Below are 22170 nucleotides of genomic sequence, written 5' to 3'. Positions count from 1 at the left end.
ATCTTCAAGATGTATTAAGTGAAAAAAACAAATCCCAGAAAGATAAATACTGTATAACATTTATGATTTTTAATTATATATATAGAGAGAAAGGGTATTGAGAGTAAGAAGCAAATGCAACTTCAGTTGTTTTCTCTCCATATCTCTATATTTTTTGAGGTTTTTTTTTTTTTTTTTTTTCAAACGGACCTGTACTGATGTTGTTAGGTATATAATTTTTTAAATAAAAACAATAGTAAATGATACTTATGAAGAATTTCAATGACTGGAGATAATGTTTATGCTATTAATAAAAACTAACATGTACTTACCACTACCTGCCAAGCACTGAGCAGAATGTTGTATATAAAATGCCCCAATTTAATTCTTCTATCACTTAAAATATAGATTCTACTATTATTATCACTATTTTATAAACATACTCTGAATGAATACAATCTGTATACAATATCTGACTCAATGGTGGTTTTTTGGTTTTCCTAATTAACTGTCAACATTTCACAAAAAATGCAAATGTCTGACTACTATCAAAAAACAAAAAGATCTTCTATACTAGACTACTCCTTCATGAGCAGTTGCTTTAGATGGGTATACTCTCTCCTGTTCATCACAGTAGCCATTTCGCCCATTTCAGTCATTTCAACAGCTGGGTCTCAAAGCTAATAGAGCTACCTACCAGCTGTGTGTCCTTAAATGTGTTTTTTTCAGCCTTATGCCTTATTTTCTTCATTTAAAATGTGGAGAGAATAAAGGTATATACCTTATAGGGTTATTGTGAAGGTTAAGAAAGATAATACATGTAATACATATAAACCCCTAGAAAAGGTCTTTGCACACAGTTAGGGGTCAACAAATGTTAGTTGTCATTATTACCTTGCTGACTGCTTGCCTGGCCTCTGTAAGCATATGAGTTTGCGATCTCTGACTTTACTTCATATAATGTTGAGTGAAAGAGTACTATGGTATGATCTCAAAGGTAAGCAGGGATAAATGAGCTCTGTGGCCCTGATCCAATAGGACTAGTGTTCTTACAAGAAGAGGAAGCAACACCAGAGGAAAGGCCATGTAAAGACACAAGAGGGCAGCCAGTATAACCCAAGGAGAGAGAAACTTACCAGAAACCAACCCTGCTGGCACATCGATCTTGGACTTCCAGTCTCCAGAACTGTTGAAAAATAGATTTCTATTGTTTAAGCTAACAAGTCTGTGGTCTGCAATGGGAGCCAGACCAATCAACATACTATATTTCTATAAAGAATATTTGTTGCTTTAAACACACCAAGGAGAATGTTTACTAAAAACACATACACAAACTAATACTTATTGCTTTCTTATCGTTTTATCACTTATAAATATTTTGTTAAAAAGTCTTCCGAATAATAGAAAAAGGTATTTCATTCTTCTCACAGAATAACAGTTATGATCACTGTTTCTCCCGTCAAGAATGTTATGGCCAACATGATAGGAAAAAAAACATTTTAAAAACTGAGTTTTCAAGGCATTCAAGATGTGGACTGGCTGCTTCTAACAACCTATGCCCAGATGTGGGAGCAAGGAAATGACTTAAAATTTGAATTTACATTTAAACAGGAAGCAGAGCATAAAAGTTTAAAAAATTTGCAGCCTGGCCAGGTGAGAGAGAAAGAAAAAGCTTCTTCAGAAGAGGACTTCAATGCGGCTGTAGAGCAACCACTTGCTAAAAATATTTGCATAACTAAAAGGGAGCCAACTGCTAATATCCAAGACGATGGGAAAAGGGCCTCCAATTCGTTTCAGAGATCTTCAGGGCAGCCCTGCCCATCACAGGCCCTGAAACCCAGGAGGACTGGGTCTCAGGGGCCAGGCACAGGGCACCACTGCTCTGTGCCACCCCAGGACACTGCTCCATGCATCCTTGCCACTCTGGCTCCAGCTATGGGTCAAAGGGGCCAAGTTACAGCTTGGGCCACTGCACAGGAGGGCAAAAGCCATAAATCTTGGTGGCTTCCATGTGGTAAGCCTGTAGGTAGGCAGAGTGTAAAAGTGAAGGAGGCTTGGCAACCTCCCCCTAGATTTCAGAGGACATATGGAAAAGCCTGGGTACCCAAGCAGAAGCCTGCTGCAGGGACAGAGCCCTCACAGAGAACTGCTACTGGGGCAATATGAAAGGAAAATGTGAGGTTGGAGGCTCACACAGAATTCCCACTAGGGCGTGGAGCTGTAAGAAGGGGCTACTGTCCTCCAAACTCCAGAATGACAGAGCTACCAACAGCTTACACCCTGCACCTGGAAAAGCCACAGTCACTCAACAACCTGTGAAAGCAGCCATGAAAGTGAATTCTGCAAAGCCACAGGGACGAAGCTGCTCAAGGCCCTGGGAGCCCACCACCCGCACTAGTGTGCATGGGATATGGGGTGTGGAATCAAAGGAGATTATTTTTCAGCTTTAAGATGTAATGACTGTCCTGCTGAGTTTCAAACTTGTGTAGGGCCTGTAGCCCCTTTCTTTTGGCAGATTTCTCCATTTTGGAATGGACATGTTTGCCCAATACTATCTTGGAAGTAAATAACTTGTTTTTATTTTACAGGTTCATAGGTAAAAGAAACTCATTCCCAAATGAGACCAGGGACTTGGGACTTCTGAATTAATGTTGCAATGAGTTAAAACTTTGAAGGATTATTGGGGAGGCATGATTGTATTTTGCAATGTGAGAAGGCCATGAAATTTGGGAGGCCAGGGGCAGAATGATATAGTTTGTCCCCACCAAACCTCATGTTGAATTGTAATCCCCAATGTTCAGGTGGGGCCAAGTGGGAGGTGTCTAGGTCGTCCCTGATGTCTTGGTGCTGTCCAATAGTGAGTCAGTTCTCATGAAAGCTGGTTGTTGTTAAGTGTGGCACTACTCCGCACCTCTCTCTATAGCTCCTGCTCTCAACATGTGAGATGACTTCCTCCCTCTTCATCTTCTGTCAAAATTGGAAGATTCCTGAGGCCTTGTCAGAAGCAGATACTGTTGCTATGCTTCCTGAACCATGAAGAACTACAAGCCAATTAAACCTCTTTTTTTTGAGACAGAGTCTCACTCTGTCGCCCAGCTTGGAATGCGATGGCGCGATCTCAGCTCACCGCAACCTCCACCTCTGGGGTTCAAGTGATTCTCCTGCCTCAGCCTCACAAGTAGCTGGGATTACAGGCACTCGTCACGAGGCCTGGTTAATTTTTGTATATTTTTAGTAGAGATGGGGTTTCACTATGTTGGGCAGGCTGGTTTCGAACTCCTGACCTCAAGTAATCCACTCTCCTAGGCCTCTCAGAGTGCTGGGATTACAGACATGAGCCACCCCACCTGGCCTTCGTTTCTTATAAATTACCTAGTCTCAAGTATTTCTTTATAGCAATGCAAGAATGGCTTAACACAGACACTTTCAATTCAATTCCAAAGATCAACCCTAGCTATGTGGCTACCTGGCTGCCATACAAAATACCTAACTTCTGCCCGCTGTACAACTATCTGAGATAAACCAGATATTTAAAGAAATTAAAACTAGGAAACTTTCACCTGTCAACCAAATTTAACACATATAAAATATAGACTTACTTGTCAAATATGAAAAGCCTTCTTTGACTCAAAGTCCTTCTGGAAAAATCTTCATCTAGGAATATTTTACTTCTTTTTCACTAAAAACAAGTATAGTTAAAGAATGTGTAAACCTTTAAGATCGAATACTAAAATGAAACTGAAATCAGCTGTTAGTCACATGTGGCATTGTCTAATCTAGTGATAACAGTCTGTGTCATTGTGAATACAGTACACCCTTTTATAACTATCTCATTGAGAGGAAGAAATAGCATAGGTCCTTTCATAGGCTGACTTGGTTCCAAGCTTTCACTGTATTTCTCAAAAAAGTCAAGAAAATACAATTCGCCTCACAGCATATCCAAATGGATAGCATATCATGTTTGAAAAGAAAGTTCTTAAATTTGAAATACTCTAATGAAGTATCATTAACTTAGCCCTACCTACTTTTCAACCTTATACCTTCTCAAATCTTATTCCCCAAGATCTTATTCTGTATTCCCAAAATAAGCACTACTTTTCTTCTATTTCAAAGCCTTTGCTCAAGTTACTTACTGTCTAGAATAACTGCCATCTATCTCATGAAATTCTGTCAATCCTTTAAGAATCAGCTCAAAACCCACAATCTTTAGGCACTCCCAGATCTTCACAGTAAATATAATTCTCCCCTTTCTCCTGGCAATCTCATCACTATCGCTATACTTTTCTTCTAGTATTACCCATATATGCTCTTTTTAAGAGACAAGATCTTGCTCCACCACTCAGGCTGGAGTGCAGTGGCACAATCATAGCACTCTATAACCTCGAACTCCTGGGCTCAAGCACTCCTCCAGGCTCAGCCTCACAACAGTGCTAAGATTACAGGCATGAGCCACCATGCCTGGCCCCACATATACTTTAAAGTATCTCCTTCATGATTATGTCCCTGTAGAAAGCAAAGATTATCTTACTCATTTTTAACATGCCCTCAATATGTCTGCAACAATACTTTGCATGTTGTAAATAGATAATAAATTATTGTAAATGTAACTGAACAGAACGTAAATATCTTTGATCTTATTTCTTGGAGAGGAACTTAACTTCAATCGTATTTCTAAATATATTCACAAAGACTTAATTTTGTATCTGTAGCTCTCTCCTAGGTCTCTCTTCTGAGCTCAAAAAATAAATTCTTCTTTTTCTTTTTTCTTTTCCTTTCTTTTTTTTTTTTTTTTTTTTTTTTAGACAGAGTCTCACTCTTTTACCCAGGCTAGAGTGCAGTGCCACAGTCTCGGCTCACTGCAACCTCTACCTCCTGGGTTCAAGTGATTCTCCTACCTCAACCTGCCAAGCAGCTGGGATTACAGGCACCCACCACCACACCAGGCTAATTTTTTTATTTTTAGTAGAGACGGTTTCAGCATATTGGCCAGGCTAGTCTCAAACTTCTGACCTCAAGTGATCCTCCTGCATCAGCCTCCCAAAGTGCTGGGATTACGGGCATGGGCCACCACGCCCAACCAAAAAATATATCTAACTATCTATAGGTTCCTCTACCTAGATATACCACAATTACCTCAATTTTATCTCATCTAAAACATAGTCACTATCCACCTTCTATTTGTATTCTTCTTCTAGCATCTCCTGGTATGACCCTATGCAAGTTGCCTTACTTTTAAATCATTCGGCCCATTTCTTCATCTGCCAAATCAGGAGCTTGGCAATTGATTAAATGAAATCAAGAAGAAAAGTGCTGAATTTTATAAGACTGAATAACAAATTATTGCAAACATTGGCTTTAAACAACAAAAGAAAAGTGCAAGTGAAAGTTTAATTTTTTTGAAAAAAAGCTAATGAAACTGGACCCTGTCTCTCATCATATACAAAATCCAACTCAAGAAGGACTAAACATAAGACCTTAAACTACTAGAAAATACAGGTAAAATACATAAGGACATTGGTTTAGGAAAAGATTTTATGGTCAAGACCTGAAACACACATACAACTAAAATAAAAACAGACAAATTGGACTATGTTAAACAAAAAAGCTTCTGCACAGCAGATGGAACAATCAACAGAGTGAAGAGGCATCCGTTGAACAGAAGAAAATCTTTGCAAACTATTCATCTGACAAGAGACTAATATCTAGAACATACAAGGAACTCAACAAGACAAAACACAAATAATCCCATCAAAAAGCGGGTAAAGAACATGAATAGACAATTCTCAAAAGAAGACATACAAATGGCCAACAAACATATGAAAAAATGCTCAACATCACTAATCATCAGGGAAATGCATATCAAAACCATAATTCTTAATCTTACCCCAGTTAAAAGAGCTGTTATTAAAAAGAAAATAACAGATGCTGGAGAGGATGTAGAGAAAAGGGAACTCTCATACACGGTTGGTGGGAATGTGAATTAGTACAACCACTATGGAAAATAGTACAGAGATTTCTAAAATACATACACACACACACACACACACACACACACACAAATAGAACTACCATATAATCTAGCAATCCCACTACTATTTGTATATCAAAGAGATAACTGCACCTGCAAGTTTATTGTAACATTATTCACAATAGAAAAGATATGAAATCAACCAAAAGTCCATGAACAAACAAATGGATAAAGAAAATGGGATATATACACACAATAAAATACTATTTGGCCATAAAAAATAATGAAATCATGTCATTTGCAGCAACGTGAATAGAACTAGAGTTTATTATGCTAAGTGAAATAATCCAGGCACAGAAAGACAAATATCATATATTCTCATTCATAAGTGGGAGTTAAAAAGTTTATCGCAGACAGGCATGGTGTTTCAGGCCTGTGATCCTAGCACTTTGGGAAACCAAAGCAGGAGGATCACCTGAATCTCTTGAGTTCAAGCATTCAAGGTTACAGAGAGCTATGTCAGTGCCACTGCACTGCAGCCTGGGTGAGAGCCAGACCCTGTAAGTAAATAAGTAAGCTAAGTAAGAAAATTAATTAAGCTTAAGGATAAAAGAAGAGGAGTGCCCAGATTCTCAGTAGGAACACTGTGGTCCAGAAATTACTGTTACATCCTCTTCTCCAGGATTCACTGACTTTCCAGCAGAGTTCTTAAAAAGGGAAGATGTGCATAGCTTCCTGCCTGAATAGCCATTAATTGATGGCTACAGTAAATACATATTGACAGATTAAAATGCCTGATGTAGGAGATTTAGTTGGATACTTCAAGTATTTTTTGAAGGGTATACTGCTCAATTTCCCATTGCAAAGGGAATAATTTATATGATTATTTCAGCGATGATTTTTTTAATACTTTTTCATTAAAAGTACAACTGTGTCAAACAAGGCAAAAACATTGCTCACACATAACGCAGATGTCATTAGCCAATGTGATACATTACGCTGGTGACTTATAAAATAGGTAAGTTCATAGCAGACCGTTTTTTTCATCAGAAATATCTGAAAAAAAAAAAAGAAAAGCCGCCAAGCACTGTGTCAATTTCTCACCTGTTTTTTAAAAAGAGTGGGCTGCTACAGTGGATATGTTCTACATCTCTTCGGGGCAGTGATTACATACAGTTTTCATAACTTGATGGACCTGACGATAGGATCTGTGTATTTTCTTTTAGGTAATTCATAACTCAACTTCTTTAATGAAAAACGGTAATTAATATTGGAAAGTTAATACTTGGCGGATTGGAAACCGACTTGTTACAGAGAAAATAAGTCCCTTCCATCTTGGGCATAAAACGGCTTGCCCAGCCTAGCTCCCTGGACAAGTGGGTAACTCTGGGAGGCTCACAGAGAGGCGCAGGTGTTAGTGCAAGGCAGGTAGGCGCAAGGCTGCACACGCAGACTCGTCACCTGGGCAGCCGCCCAATCCCCGTTTTTCATTTGTAACAAAAATAGTGTCCACCTCTTAACAATATTTTGAGGATAAAATGAGTTAAGTGGGATGTTTGTAGAAAGCACTTAGGCATAGTAGGAAGTAGGAAGTAAATATGTGTTACTGCTGTTTATTATAAAAGATGAACAGGCTACTACCACACACACACACACACACACACACAGAGCTACTGCCTAAAAATACACACACACACACACACACACACACACACACACACACACACACACAGCTACTGCCTAAAAATCTGACTGGCAATCCTTCCTAGGATTATTGAGTAACCGTTACCAAAAATGTCTGCCCTTTGCACCATCACAAGACTCTTCCAAATTAAAATGCCTCTAACCCACTTGGATCCACTCGCCTGCCTAGGACACAAACCCGTGAGGAACCAGCCCCTGTGACAGAGCCAGACGCCCGCCTCGCCTCACGCCGACTCGCGCCAGCCTTCCCACCACCGCCCGAGCGGCCCGCGCGGTGTCACGTGACGTCTGGTTCGGCCCCGGCCTTCCCGCCAGATCCCCGCCCAGACTCGCCCGCGGTGTCACATGACACCCGGCCCCGCCGCTGGCCAATCCCCTCCCTCCCGGCGTCACGTGGACTCTCCTCGCAGTCACCGGCTTGTTGGCTTGCTCGGCGCTGGAGAATCCGGATAGCCGACGCGCCGGCTGGCGACTCAGGCGGGAATGGCTGCTGTGTTGCAGCGCGTCGAGCGGCTGTCCAATCGAGTCGTGCGTGTGTTGGGCTGTAACCCGGGTCCCATGACCCTGCAGGGCACCAACACCTACCTAGTGGGGACCGGCCCCAGGTAAACGTCCCTCTCCAACCCCCCAACGTACGCGGAGCCCGGACTGTGACCGCGGCTGCGCGGGCAGCGGGGAGGGCCGTGTGCTGCCCCGAGCCTGGCAGCTCCGCGCCGGGCAGCCCTACCGGGACTGCACGCAGACACTCGGATCTCGGAGCTCGCTAAAATACGACCACCCCGGGTGATAGCTCTCCAGGGAGATTAGTGGAGAAAAAAAAAAAAAAAAGAAGAAACTTCCTGTTTTGATATTCGACTTACTTCGTTTGATGTTTGAATGCCAGGGTGTGCGTGTTTAAACTGTTGAGAAAATTGGGATGTCTGGAGTCAAGGGTCCAAGAAAGTGTTTACTTTGCACACTTGACTTTCACTGGTGTTTTGTCCAGAGTATAATTTCCCTTCTCAAAAGCGATTGTGTTGAGGCGATTTTCTCAACTCAGCAGTAGAGGGCAGAATTCTTTAGGCTTCCAAATTGTTTTTCTGTAAAACCAGAAAGAGCCCCTAGCCTGTGGAATCTTAAGAGCTGATATAATTAATTTTGGGGTTTTTTGTTACAATTGTTTGTGACCCTGTTTGAGTTTAATTTGCAGAGTAACATACCTGCATTTCTATGAAGATACTTTTGCTCTTGTTCAGCTGCATTCTGGTTTCAGTGGAATTTATGCAGGGATGGGAGATTTGGTTTATTGCATGGTAAGTCTTAGGCATTTAGCAACTTTTACATAGTCTTTACTGGATAACGGAGATAATGTACTTTTCCAGCATAGAGTTTAATTGTGCAGTCAATTAAAAATAACTTTTAAAATATAATTGATTGCTAAAAACAATTTAGTAAGTATAGTTCATTGAGTTTTCCTTGGAAGTGTCTACTGTTTGGCGTTTTACCAACAAATAAGAATTTTAGAAGCAGCAGACCTGCAAGGCAGGCAGCTAAAAGATTAAGTTCAGAGTAAACAAGGCAGGGCCAAGTAGTTACCAAAGGTTTAGGCTGCCACCAGAATCTAGGAATACAGAGCATTAAGCAGGAAAAATGCTAGATTTCTGGGGTACAGTCTGACTTGGCTGGAAGTCCCTCAATCAAGTAAATCCATAGGTGGTCTCTCTTCAGTGTGTCATCTTAAACTAGTTCCAAAGTTAATACCTCAGACAAAAGATGCGTATAATCAGAATTACCCTGGAAAGTCTCTTAGAAGAACACCATGTTGTAGATAAGTGTATTGTCTCAGTAAGTTCAGCACAACCTGCCTTTTTTCCAGCGTCGAAACAGATGGCTGGTTCTGTTTGAAAACCAGATGAAGAAATTGGCTTGTGTTTAGGGGCCATGTTGTATGAAAAATACATACTGTATCTTTAAACACTAGAATCACACTCAACATAGCAAAGTGCTAGTGTTAAAGAAGACTTAAAGACTAACTGAGGGAAAAGCAGATTTATAGTCTCTCGTCTTAAATTACTTAACACTGTTACTCACATAAATTAATGGAGTGGAATGGCCAGTGGAATTACTTGCACTATGTAAATTATTTCTCCATATAGTTGAACTAGAGAGTCCACATAGTTGAGCTAGAAATAAGTATAGATGATGCTACTTGATAAAGTAAAAGGTGGCTAGAAATTAATATTGATCGGCCCCATGTCAGATGTTCTCAGATTGGTATCCACCTGTTCCACTTCACAAAACAGCTCTAAGATCACAAGTGGCCTTTACATCACTAAACCCAATGGTATTTTTCTGTTCTCATCTTCTTTGAACTTAAGTGTTTTGACACCATTGACCATTCCCTCCTTCATTTGCCAACACCACATTCTTCAGGTTTCCTCTTACCTCTTGAGCTGCTCTTTCTCTTTCACCTTGATTGAGTCACCTTCTTTACCAAATCTTTAATTATTTTAGTTACTCAAGATGTAATCCTCATCTCTTATGTTCTACTGCATTCTCTACCTAGGTGATCTCATCTACTTCTTTGGCTTTACCTTTATTATCTATTTATTATTAACTACTAAATATTTATAGCTCTAGTTCAAATTCCAACTTGATCTTCAGACTCAAGTAGCCAACTGTTAAATCTATTTGCATGACTCACTGCTGCCTGGAACTCAGTGTTTTCCATACTGAACTCATAACCTTTCCCAGGAAACTGCCAGGTCCTCTTCCAGCTATCCATATCTTGGTAAACAAAACCATCCTTGCAGTTGTCCAAAGGAAATGCCTAAATACCTTCCCTGACATTTATTTGCTTCCTGCTACATAGCCAAGCCATTATGAAGCTCTCTTCATGTCCCTTGCTACCACTCAGTCCAAGCCAACACACCTTTGCTTAGGCTACTATAATATAAGGCTCCTAACTGGCTTCTCTGTGACTACTATCTCTCTTCAATCCAATCTCACCAATGTAGCCTGAGTGGTATTTTAAGAATGAAAATTGGAAGGCCTTGCTTATTCTGGCCTCCATTAGTCTTACCAGGCGCCTCTCAAACCTCTCCCATTCCAGCCATGCTGGCCTTAGTACCTCAGATGAGGTTTATGATTCCTGTCTCAGGGACTTCATACATGCTTTCCTCTTTCTTCTACTCATCCCTCCCTTCTTTACCCAGCTAATCTCATTCATCCTTTAGAGCACAGTTGAAATACCATTTCCTCATAGAAGTCTTCCCTGACCCATCAGATTGTATTAGGGGCACTCCATACTTTTCATGGTCCTTATCTCAATGATAATGAAATGATTTTTTTGTGCAAGAAGCTTTGCACAACTTCATGCCCCTCTATAACATCAGTTCAGTTAAAGTATATTCATGGCTCTATCCCCAGCACCTAGCACAGAGCCTTGTACACAGTACAGATAGAATAGTAAATAGTTGCTGAATGAATGAACATTCTCTACATTTTCTCTTAATTTTCACTATTATGATTCCAGGACTGTTGGATAACTATAGTTTTTACCTGGTCTTCCTTCCTCATCTCATCAGCCCACAGATGCCAAATGAACTTCACTAAAACACTACTAGACCTAACTGTGATACTCAGTACATAGATAATTAATAAGCTTTAGAATCAACAAATGATAGCCAAATTGTCCAGAATTTCTACTTTCCTCCTCTGCTCAAGAACCTCTAAAAGCTGCAATTTTAACCTTTCCTATCAAAATTGTACATACTCTGTGGGCAATGTGGCTTATAATAGAAAAAGGCAGTCAGGTAGAATAGTTAAACTCTGGACTCTGGCTACCTAGATTAGAATCCTAGTGCCATTTACTGGCCATATGACTTTGGACAAGACAATTCTAAGCATCAGATTCCTGGTACAACCCAGTGAAGGTTATATAGTACCTACCTCCTTGGGTTATTATGAGGATTCAGTGAAATTTAAGTGAAAAAACATATATGAAAAGCGCTTAACAAGTTCTGGCACATGGAAAACATACCATGTTAGCTGTTTTATCACTTCTGCTTTCCTCTTAACATCTAGACAACACTGGTCTCATAGTAGGTGGGCAGAAAATATCTAATAATTTTGTAAGATTGACAGCAGAGACTAGTTAATAGCTATCTTAATACTGACATAAAATACTTATAACAAGGAATTTGATTCTACTAATTTTCCGTCAATTGAAAATTGTTTTCTCCATTCATGTAGCACAGTTATTGTGTGCCTACTATGTGCCAGGCACTTTGCTCTGGTGAATAAATCGTTCATAGACCTATACACATTCATTTATACTCTTCTCTTGAGCCCTTCATTAGCATAATTTGCATTTGCATAATGACCTCCTGAGATAGGGATATTATTGTTTGTGACCATGAAAAACAAAATTGACAAGCCCATGTAGAGATGATACTAATCATCTGGAGTAACTATTCACAGATGTCATGGATAGAGTAACTGCTAAGGGAGATAACCTTTTTTTTCAATTTCAAAACTGATAACAATTTTTTCAAATGTATAGTTGAAGTTTTATTTTTGCCACATAAAGAATGATTCTAGGCACTTAACGTAAGCAATCCCCTTCTGCTAGAGAGGCAGTGTTTTGAATGGAGAAGTCACTGGACCTTGTATCTGAACATGTAGTCCTTCCCAGCACTGCCTCTTGCTGGTTATATGAGGTGGAGCAAATCGCTTAGCCTTTCTGAAGACTAGTTTTCTATAAAATAAAATAATTAATAAAGTAATAATACCTCCCTAGAGTTGATATGAGCATCAAAAGAAATAATAAATATGAACGCTCCAAATGGTGTAAATTACTATATCAATGTAATATGTTATCAGTGTGACTTTTTTTCCCCTCAATGCTTGGTGCAGACTCCTTTTTTAGGTTTTATAGCATCTAGACACCCTCCTTTGTTCTGAATAGATTTATTTCAGGACTTTTTATGTTTTCTTTAAGAGTCCTTTTGTCAATTCCAGTTTTGTTAAACCAAGACAGGACCATTAGGAAACCTAAAACTAGAGGCCCAGAAACATGTTCTCCTGCCACAGGCCTGTATTTACTCACACTTTCACCTGCAAACAACTAGCACAGGCATTCTAAAAGATCTGTTTTCTTTGCTACTAGATTTTATCAAATTCATCTATCAACTCTGTTAATTTTGTCATGACTTTTGATCACTGCAATGTGATCTGGTCTTTAGAGTTTTGCATTCATTTTTAGATTAAGAGATATTTCAAAACAGAGTTTCTTAGGAAGAGGGGAAGGCAAGGATTAAGAAATAATTTTAAAATTGGTGGGGCCTTGATGGTTTGAAAAAAATTAAGAAGTCTTACCTGAAGCATGTAAGGATTCTTTTCAAGAACCAGAAGACCCACAAAAATAGTCCCAGTGACACTAGTTTATGGGCAGTGAGAATTTGTGGTAAATAACCCTAAATGCATGGAGGCAGCCAAAATCTAGGATGGGTGGGCTAAAGAGTATTATTGGAGGTATCATAGTATTATAGTCTTACATATTTTTAATTAACATCACTAAATGTGCACAGTGCTGAGTACAGTACAATGTATTGTAGATATGGAAATAAATCCATAAATTCCTTGAACCAAATAGACAAGCTTTCTGCCCTGAAGGTACTCAAATTTGTAGGGTGGTGTTGGGTGTGTAGGTAATAAACAAATATGTAAATACATGTTACATGGTAATAATTGCTATTGTAAAAAAGCAAGGTAAGATGGCTAGGAATGGCATCAGAATTCACTGTGACCCAAGTCAAACTCATCTCAGATTTGCTCCCTCCAGGGTTTACCATCTTGATTAATGGCACACCAGTCATCCCACCTCAGAATCGCCAACTGTTTCCCTCCTTCCACATCTAGTTGTTTAAAAAAATGGCTTAATGTTCTTTAAGCCATTCATTTCTTCCTTACATTTTTACTGCCAACAGTACCCTATAATAAATGCCCCCATTGTAACCTCTGGTCTCCTGTCTCCAGATAGGACAGTTCAACACTGTGTTTCTGAAGGACATCTACTGTGCTACAGAACATAGGGTGCAGACAGAAGCCAGTGGGCTATTAGGCCATTGCTCTCCTCCCTTATGAGAAGCCAATTTGTTTTTGTTGGCTGTGGATCACAGGGAGTAGAGTTAAGGAAACAAACCAACAAAAAAAAATTAGCCATCCAGTTACTCACTGTTTAATTTTAATGCTTTGCAAAATGCTTTCTATTGTCCGTTACTTTTATTGTTTATTTTCAGTCATATGCAGTTCCCCTTCTCACCAAAGTAGAATGTAAGCAAGGTTGTTTTGTCCTGCTTACTGCAAGAAACAAAGTTGTGGCACATATTGGGTAATCCATAAACAGTTATTGATCAATGAATGAATAACTCAGACTTTTCATCAAGATTAATCTGTCAGCCAGCCTGAATTACTGGGGTGGTTACTATGGAACAGCATGAGTGAAGAAGTTTGTGAATTGGATCTTGAGTTGGGCATGGTGGCTCAATGACTGTAATCCCAGCAGTTTGGGAGGCTGAGGTGGGAAGATTGTTTGAGCCCAGGAGTTAAGAGACCAGCCTGGGCAATATGACAAAACACTATCTCTACAAAAAATACAAAAATTAGCCGGGCATAGTGGTGCATATCTGTGGTCCCAGCTACTCAAGAGGGGAATGTGGGAGAATCTCTTGAGTCCGGGAGGTCGAGGCTGCAGTGAGCTGAGATCACACCACTGCACTCCAGCCTAGGTGACAGAGCAAGACCCTGTCTCAAAAAAAAAAAAAAAAAGAATTGGATCTTGAGGAAAATGTCACCCCAATGTCTTTAGTGCGGCAAAACTTCATAGCAAAAGGCCACCTCATAAAATCACGAGGAAGGGCAAAGTATAAGGAAGATTCAGAACCACAAGCAAAAAAATACAGCTAATGGGGTTGTCTAAGTAAAGAAAGTAAACAGCTCAGACATTTCCCTGTGCTTCACTAAGGCCTTCATTTTCATGTGTAAGGGTGCTAGTGCCAAAGACTAGTTTCTTTAGGGGTGCCATTGAATCAAAATCTTTCATATGTATAAAACTTTTGAAATATATTGAGATAAGAGATCTCAAAGGCAGATAGTTAAGAGCACATATTCTGAGCATCAGAATACCTGGGTTTGAAAACTGTTTCTGCCATTTACCTGCAGAGTAACCTGGGCAAATTACTTCTAAATGTAATAATAAAATATCTACCTTAAACAGTTGTTATGAGGAATGCAGTTATTAAAATATGTAAGGTCCTTGAAATGGTACCATGTTTATTTTAATTGCTTTGTAAATGTTCGAGATTACTGCTCTTATTCCTTGTTCAGACTTATATTTAGCTCTAATTTTTTTCAGGAAACTTTATTAGGGTGAGATTACTATAGTTAAGCTAAAGTGACATAGCTATTTTGAGCATGTTGAAAATAAAATAATTTTTGCAGTTTCTTAAATTTAATGTAAATTATCTGTGTGCAAAATAATACTAATGTCAACTCTGTGTTCCAGTTGTGTGATTATCTTCCATGTAATTTTCAGGAGAATCCTCATTGACACTGGTGAACCAGCAATTCCAGAATATATCAGCTGTTTAAAGCAGGCTCTAACTGAATTTAACACAGCAATCCAGGAAATTGTAGTGACTCACTGGCACCAAGATCATTCTGGAGGCATTGGAGATATTTGTAAAAGCATCAATAATGGTAAACAGAAAACATTCATTAAGCTCATTGAGGAAAGCCATGTTTGGAGAATAATTTATTTCAGTTACAGAGCTAAGTAGTCTATAAACCATTTACTAAATACCTCAGATTTAATTGGTACTTTTAGAAATTGATGAGACTGTTGAATACTGTCCCTAGTTTTAACAAAGGAGGAAAGGAAAGTCCTGAGTTCTGTTTCAAATCCTCAATTTTACTTTACTCTGTGTGACAATTACTATTCGGACTTAATCGTAACTAACAGCTGTTGAGCATTTACTCTGTGCCAGGCACTATACTAAATACTTTATGTGGATACTGTGAGGTAGGTGCTGTTACTGCTCACATTCTAACAGATAATCTCAGGCCTTCTGTAACTTTAAGGCAGTTATGAAGATAAGCTGAAATTCAAGCAAGATATCATTGTATTGATAATTCATTGTCCCTGAAACCTATTCAATACTGACATTTTCCATGTCTTTATTTCCTCATCCCACCATCACACATCTAGATTCATTAATTCATTCAGTAAACAAATATTTAGGTGACTGTTACATGTCAGACAGTGTTCTTGGCACAAGGGATATAGCAGTGAACAAAACAGACTCTGTTCTCATGGAGCTTTCATTCAAATAGGAAAAGTAATGGTAAATAAATAATAGGTCAGGCTGAGTACAGTGGCTCACGCCTGTAATCCCAACATTTTGGGAGGCCAAGGTGGGTGGATTGCTTGAGCTCAGGAGTTTAAGACCAGCCTGGGCAGCATAGCAAGACCCTATCTCTACAAAAAAGTACAAAAATTAGTTGGTTGTGGTGGCGTGCACCTGCAGTCCCAGCTACTCATGAGGCTAAGGTGGACAGATTGCTTGAGCCAGGGAAGCTGAGGTTGCAGTGAGCCAAGATTGTGCCACTGCACTTCAGCCTGGGCCACAAAGTGAAAAAAAGATAGATCAAATGATGATGGGTGTTATGCAGGAAAATAAATGTACAAGAAGAGAAAGGGAAAAGAGTAAAGTAGAGAAGGGCAGGGACTGTTATATCCAGGGTGGACACAGAGAAGGAGCAAGCAGACAGCATTAGATGCTAGAATGGGAGTATGGTTGACACATGAGAGGCACAGTAAGGAGGTCAAGAATATTCATGCTCATTTACATTGAGCTAATATTTTCAAACATTTGTAAAGATCTGCTTTTTTAGGCCTTGTGACTACAATTGGGACATCAGCATGGTCTCAGCTACCACAGCCAATATCACCAGGCTTCCAGTTATAAAAAACTGACAACCAAGCCTTTACCCTCTTACCTCCTTTCTTCCAATCTAACGGGACTGTGTACCACAGGAACTTATAATCTCTCGGTCTGACTTTTTCTTGCTTTTCCTTCTCTTGTCTTACTCTTTTACTCTTGTCTTACCGCCTCTTTTAATCTACCTATTAGATCTTGTGAATTAAAAACCTAGCTTATGCCAGGGATGGTGCTATATGCTTATAATCCCAGCTACTCAGGAGACTGAGGCAGGAGGATAGTTTGAGTCCAGCAGTTCAAGACCAGCCTGAGCTACATAGTGAAACCCAGTCTGGAAAAAATAAATAAGTATATATATATATTCTGTGGTTACTTACTAAGCTTTGTCACATCAGTCAACTCTTCAAATTTTTCAGTTTGAAAAATTAAAATGTTTATGACCCACTTTTTTTCCTTCATAAATCAATTTCAATGAGCTTTAATTTACAGACATAAAATGTGCCCATTTTAAGTGAACAGTTTGGCGAATTTTAACAACTGTCAGTACCTATGTGACCACTCCAGTTAAGATATGGAACACTTCCTCCATTCCGAAAAGAGGTCCCCTCATGCTGCTTTGCAGTGATTTCCTCCTGTCCCGAGCCTCCAACAACCACTCATCTACTTTCTGTCACTAGACATTAATTCTGCCTATTGTAAAACTTCAATGGAAGCTTAAAAAGTCTGTCTGACTTCTTTCATACAGCATCATGTTTTTGAGGTTCACCCAGGTTTCCTGTTATCAAGAGTTTGGGGTTCCTTTTTATTGCCAAATAGTAGTTCATTGTATGACTGTGCCACAATCTGATTATGCATTCACCTGTTAATGGACATTTGACCAACTTTAAATTGGAAATTAAAATAGTTTTAGATTCCATACAAAATAATGAGTATTTGTATAATAGATTAACCAATTTAATTGACTTAAAGAAAGTTCAGCAGAAATTTGACACTGCTTTTTATGCCCACTAAAATTTTAATATTATATTTGAAAAGTGGCTTGTTATCTTTCCTTAGTGAAAGCTAGACAGGCTGCGTACACACCTTAAGTTGCTCAGCATTGAAATACAGAAATACCTTCTAGAATCTTTCTCCCAGAAGTTCCGTGTTCTTCATTCTCTAAATCCTTAATCCCTAACATTCTTGTTAGGATCCTAACATTCTTGTTAGGATCCTAACATTCTTGTTAGGACGAGAATGTTAGGGATTGTGTTTTCTTATTCTGTTTTGTTTTACTAGTGTTTACTTTGGTCCATGTTGTTTTCTTATTTTGTCTAATAATTGGTATGGTAGAGATTTTTCAACTACTTCACATTACTAAACCTGTATTTTTACAGGCCACATCTAAAATATAAATGCCATTTATAAGATTTCTATGGAAACGTACAGTATTCTCAAAATGACCTGCTTACAAAATTATTAAACACAATCAGGGTATAATTTGGAACTCCTAGTGACTTAGAACCTGAATTTTACTACATATAAGAACTATATAGACCCACATTGCTCTAGTATTTTGTTTTGGTTTGTGTTTTTGTTTTTGTTTTGAGACAGGGCCTCTGTCACTCAGACTGAAGTTCAATGGCACCATCTCAGCTCACCACAATCTCTGCCTCCTGGGCTCAAGCGATTCTCCTGCCTCAGCCTCTAGAGTAGCTGGGATTACAGGTTCCCGCCACTACTGCCCAGCTAATTTTTGTATTTTTAGTAGAGACGGGGTTTCACCATATTGACCAGGCTGGTCTTGAACTGCTGACCTCAAATGACCCACCCACCTCAGCCTCCCAAAGTGCTGATATTGCAGGCATGAGCCACCACACGCTGCCTGTTTTGGTTTGTTTTTAAGTAAATCTTTTAAAATGTATTTTCTTTAGTTATCTGATAATTTAAAATTATTTTGAAACTGAATTTGGATTTTTGCCACATATTTCACATCTAAGTCCTAGGAGTCAAATGTTTGCTTCTATCCTATTAGAATATTTTTATTAAGCATTTTTTTTTTTTTTTTTTTTGAGATGGAGTTTCACTCATGTTACCCAGGCTGGAGTGCAATGGCGCGATCTCGGCTCACCACAACTTCCGCCTCCTGGGTTCAGGCAATTCTCCTGCCTCAGCCTCCTGAGTAGCTGGGATTACAGGCACGCACCACCATGCCCAGCTAATTTTTTGTATTTTTAGTGGAGACGGGGTTTCACCATGTTGACCAGGATGGTCTCGATCTCTTGACCTCGTGATCCACCCGCCTCGGCCTCCCAAAGTGCTGGGATTACAGGCTTGAGCCACCGCGCCCGGCCTTTTATTAAGCATTTTTATACATAAACAATATCACACATTTATATTCAGCTTAAATAATTCCCAGTACCAGTGATGTCGCAATTATTCAAACCTTAATACATGACTGAGTTTGTTCCTTTAATACAATTATATGATAGAGACAGAAAATAAGTAAGTCATTACCAGAAGCTAGGAAGGAAGGAATCGGAAGTGATTATCATTAGGTACAGAGTTTCTTTTGGGTGCTTTGAAAATGATACTAGTGATAGTTGTACAATTATTTAAATACACTTTAAAAAACTTCTGAGTAATACACTTTTAAAGGATGGTTTTTATAGTATATGAATTACAATTTTGATAAGCCACTATTAAAAATAATAATATTACATGATTGTTTTCACCATACCATTCTTCATCCTGCCTATAGATGGCTATTGTGAATAGGATATGTGTTTTCATTTATATTTACACATAATTTTGAAAACACTGAAAGATAAAATTATATAGATTAAAAACAAAACAAACAAACAAACCTCAGTATCTCAATCTGTTCTATAATGTCAATTCCCAAAAAAGCATATCATTGTTTTCCTTTGGCCTCTAAGATATAAAATGATAGAGTTTGGGGTTGGAGAAGGGAGATGTATTTGTTGTTGTTTCTTTTCTTTTTATTTCAATGTTTCTGTCTCCTTTATCCTCCAGACTAGCACATTTTTATGCCTTGTCAATTTCTCTTTGAAATATCTCTTTCTCCCCCATACTTCCAGTGCTACCATCTTAACCCTAATATTCATTACTTTCCAGCTGGGATATTGCAGTCATTCCCCTTCTGGTCTCTCTGATCTCCTTTTAGTCTCCCTACCCACAGCCACCACTTTGATCATCAGTTAACACTGTTTCATTATCCTACTACAGAGTGTGCAGTGATTACATATGGTAAAGTTTAAATTCTTCTATTCTGTAAAAGGCAATTTAAGACCGTTTCTGATCTGAGCTTGTCTTACCTATCTAACTTTATCTCCACTCTTCACAGCCAGTATTTTGCAGTAAAAAAGTCGGTAGCATTATATTGTCACACATATCATGCTCATTCTCATTTTAATGCCTTTTCTAATGCTGTTTCCCTTACCTACAAGTCCTTGTTTGTACCATTAACTATCCTGTTCATCCTGTAAGTCACACCTCAACTTCTATCATATTTATAAATCCTTTCTGACTTTCCTTTTTCTGAACTCCTGCTGCCTTTATTAATATTCATTAAATGGTACCAAGTATAGTTCTTTGTTTTGTATTTGTAAGTTTTAGTTTCCCGACCATGACAGCTTTTAAGAACTTTGATATCACAGTGGTTGTATTCGGTATACCTAGTATACTGGTTAGATAATTGGCACTCAATTGTTAATTGGTTAATTAACTTACTTTCTTTGTGTCAGTGAGGGGTGTTATAGATTAAGCTTATTTTAAAGGTTTAATATCTTAGCCACTGGTTTGGGCCTCCATTTCAGTACTCACAGCAAGGGCCTCATGATATCATCCTTTTGTTATTAATTACTGTCATGACACCTTCACTATATGTTAGGCACTTAGATAGAGAGAAGTTTCCAGGTTCTGTGTTACTATCTCTTCAACAACTGTCAGGTTGCCAAAGCTAGCTGAGATTATAAACAACTACTTTCAGCTTTTTGTATAAACTAGGAGTGACTCAAAAAATTGGAGGCTTCCATATGGACCTAGAGGGGCATGAAAGAATGAAGAGCTCTTTGGTTGAAAGATATGAAATAGTTACATTCCAGAGATAACCTGTTGTAATTCATCCCATTTTCTATTGTCTCTTAGTGTTAATATTTTATACAGTCATTCACAAGTGTTAGCTCTATGAAAGTTGATCTATTAATAGGCTGAATTATCATTTAAAGTGTGAATTAATATATTTTACATGTTTTATGACTAGACACTACCTATTGCATTAAAAAACTCCCAAGGAATCCTCAGAGAGAAGAAATTATAGGAAATGGAGAGCAACAGTATGTTTATCTGAAAGATGGAGATGTGATTAAGACTGAGGGAGCTACTCTAAGGTAAGTAAATGTCCCTTAGCCAGGGAAGGTGAAGGGTCTGTGTATATGTGTTACAAAAAAGGATGGAAAGATCCCAGCACTTTGGAGGCTGAGATGGGAAGACTGTTTGAGCCCAAGAGTTCAAGACCAGCCTGGGCAATATAATGAAACCTGTATCTACCACCAAAATAAAAATTTTTAATTAGCTAAGCATGCTGACACATGCCTGTAATCCTAGCTATTTAGGAGGCTGAGGTAGGATCATCGCTTGAACCCAGGAGGCGGAGGCTGCAGTGAGCCAAGATTGTACTATTGCACTCCACCCTGTGCAACTGAGTGAAACCCTGTCTCAAAAAATATATATATATGAGGGACAGCAGATTTATGCATATGTGGGGGTATCTGTAAAGAGTACATCAGGAAGGATACAAAAGAAATCCAATAACATTGCTTACTCTGGGAGGAGAAAATGAGTCGCTTGAGAAATGAGAAAAGAAAGATTTCACTCTTTATTAAATTGTTTATTTGAATCATATGATTACCATTTTCTTAAAAAAGTAAAGTTTACATTTTAAAAAATTAGCATTGTCTCCTAAGGTGGCTTAGGGATCCCATATTCTCAATTTCCCATATTCTCACGGATGACCCATACCTAAATTAAGTAAGTTTTAGGCCTGACTAATTATACCTCATGACCTATTTGAGAGATTCAAAATGGTATTTCAAACTCAGTTATTTTAAAACTGAACTCCTCTCTCCCCCACAATCTGTACCTGTTTTCTGATCTCAGAACATCCACTTTTCTCAGTACTTAAGACTTTACTCATTCTTCTAAGATAGAGCCTTCAGCATTGTCTTGCACTGCTCTTCACCTTTACCATCCCCCTCCCCTTGCCCACCACACTAATCAGGTTAGTTTTTACATCAACAATATTTGTCAGCTGACACAAATAAATGAAAACACATCCAAGCTCACGGATGAGTGGGATCAATAATGTGAAAATGACTATACTGCCAAAAGCAATCTACAAATTCAACACAATCCCCATCAAAATACCACCATCATTCTTCACAGAATTAGAAAAAAAAAAAATTCTAAAATTCATATGGAACCAAAAAAGAACTCGCACAACCAAAGCAAGACTAAACAAAAAGAATAAGTCTGGAG

The 22170-nt window shown here is 38.7% G+C and overlaps 2 protein-coding genes across 3 annotated transcripts in view; one reads left to right on the top strand and one right to left on the bottom strand.

Moving 5' to 3' along the window:
• Positions 1-4316, bottom strand: part of XKR9 (XK related 9) — a 61344-nt gene extending 57028 nt beyond the window's left edge. Inside the window, exons 1-2 of one of the 2 annotated variants that reach the window (XM_032296316.1) lie at positions 3579-4316; positions 1116-1165 (exon numbers count right to left, since the gene is read on the bottom strand). The gene's annotated coding sequence lies outside the window, so the exon portion shown is untranslated. The remainder of the gene's footprint in view (positions 1-1115; positions 1166-3578) is intronic. The other variant, XM_032296315.1, reaches the window with a different exon arrangement.
• Positions 4317-7907: 3591 nt separating this feature from the next.
• The window catches only part of LACTB2 (lactamase beta 2), a 31910-nt gene continuing 17647 nt past the window's right edge, over positions 7908-22170 (top strand). The window contains exons 1-3 of the mRNA XM_032296314.1: positions 7908-8256; positions 15228-15391; positions 20897-21023. Of these exons, the coding sequence (XP_032152205.1) occupies positions 8135-8256; positions 15228-15391; positions 20897-21023 (413 nt within the window). The 5' untranslated portion in view covers positions 7908-8134. The remainder of the gene's footprint in view (positions 8257-15227; positions 15392-20896; positions 21024-22170) is intronic.

Source organism: Sapajus apella, unplaced genomic scaffold (assembly GCF_009761245.1).
Source record: "Sapajus apella isolate SASKATOON/1434 unplaced genomic scaffold, GSC_monkey_1.0 scaffold35, whole genome shotgun sequence".
In the NCBI taxonomy this organism is placed as follows: Eukaryota; Metazoa; Chordata; class Mammalia; order Primates; family Cebidae; genus Sapajus; species Sapajus apella.
The sequence above is the reverse complement of the archived record's forward strand: the minus strand, read 5'-3'. Positions and strand labels throughout refer to the sequence as shown.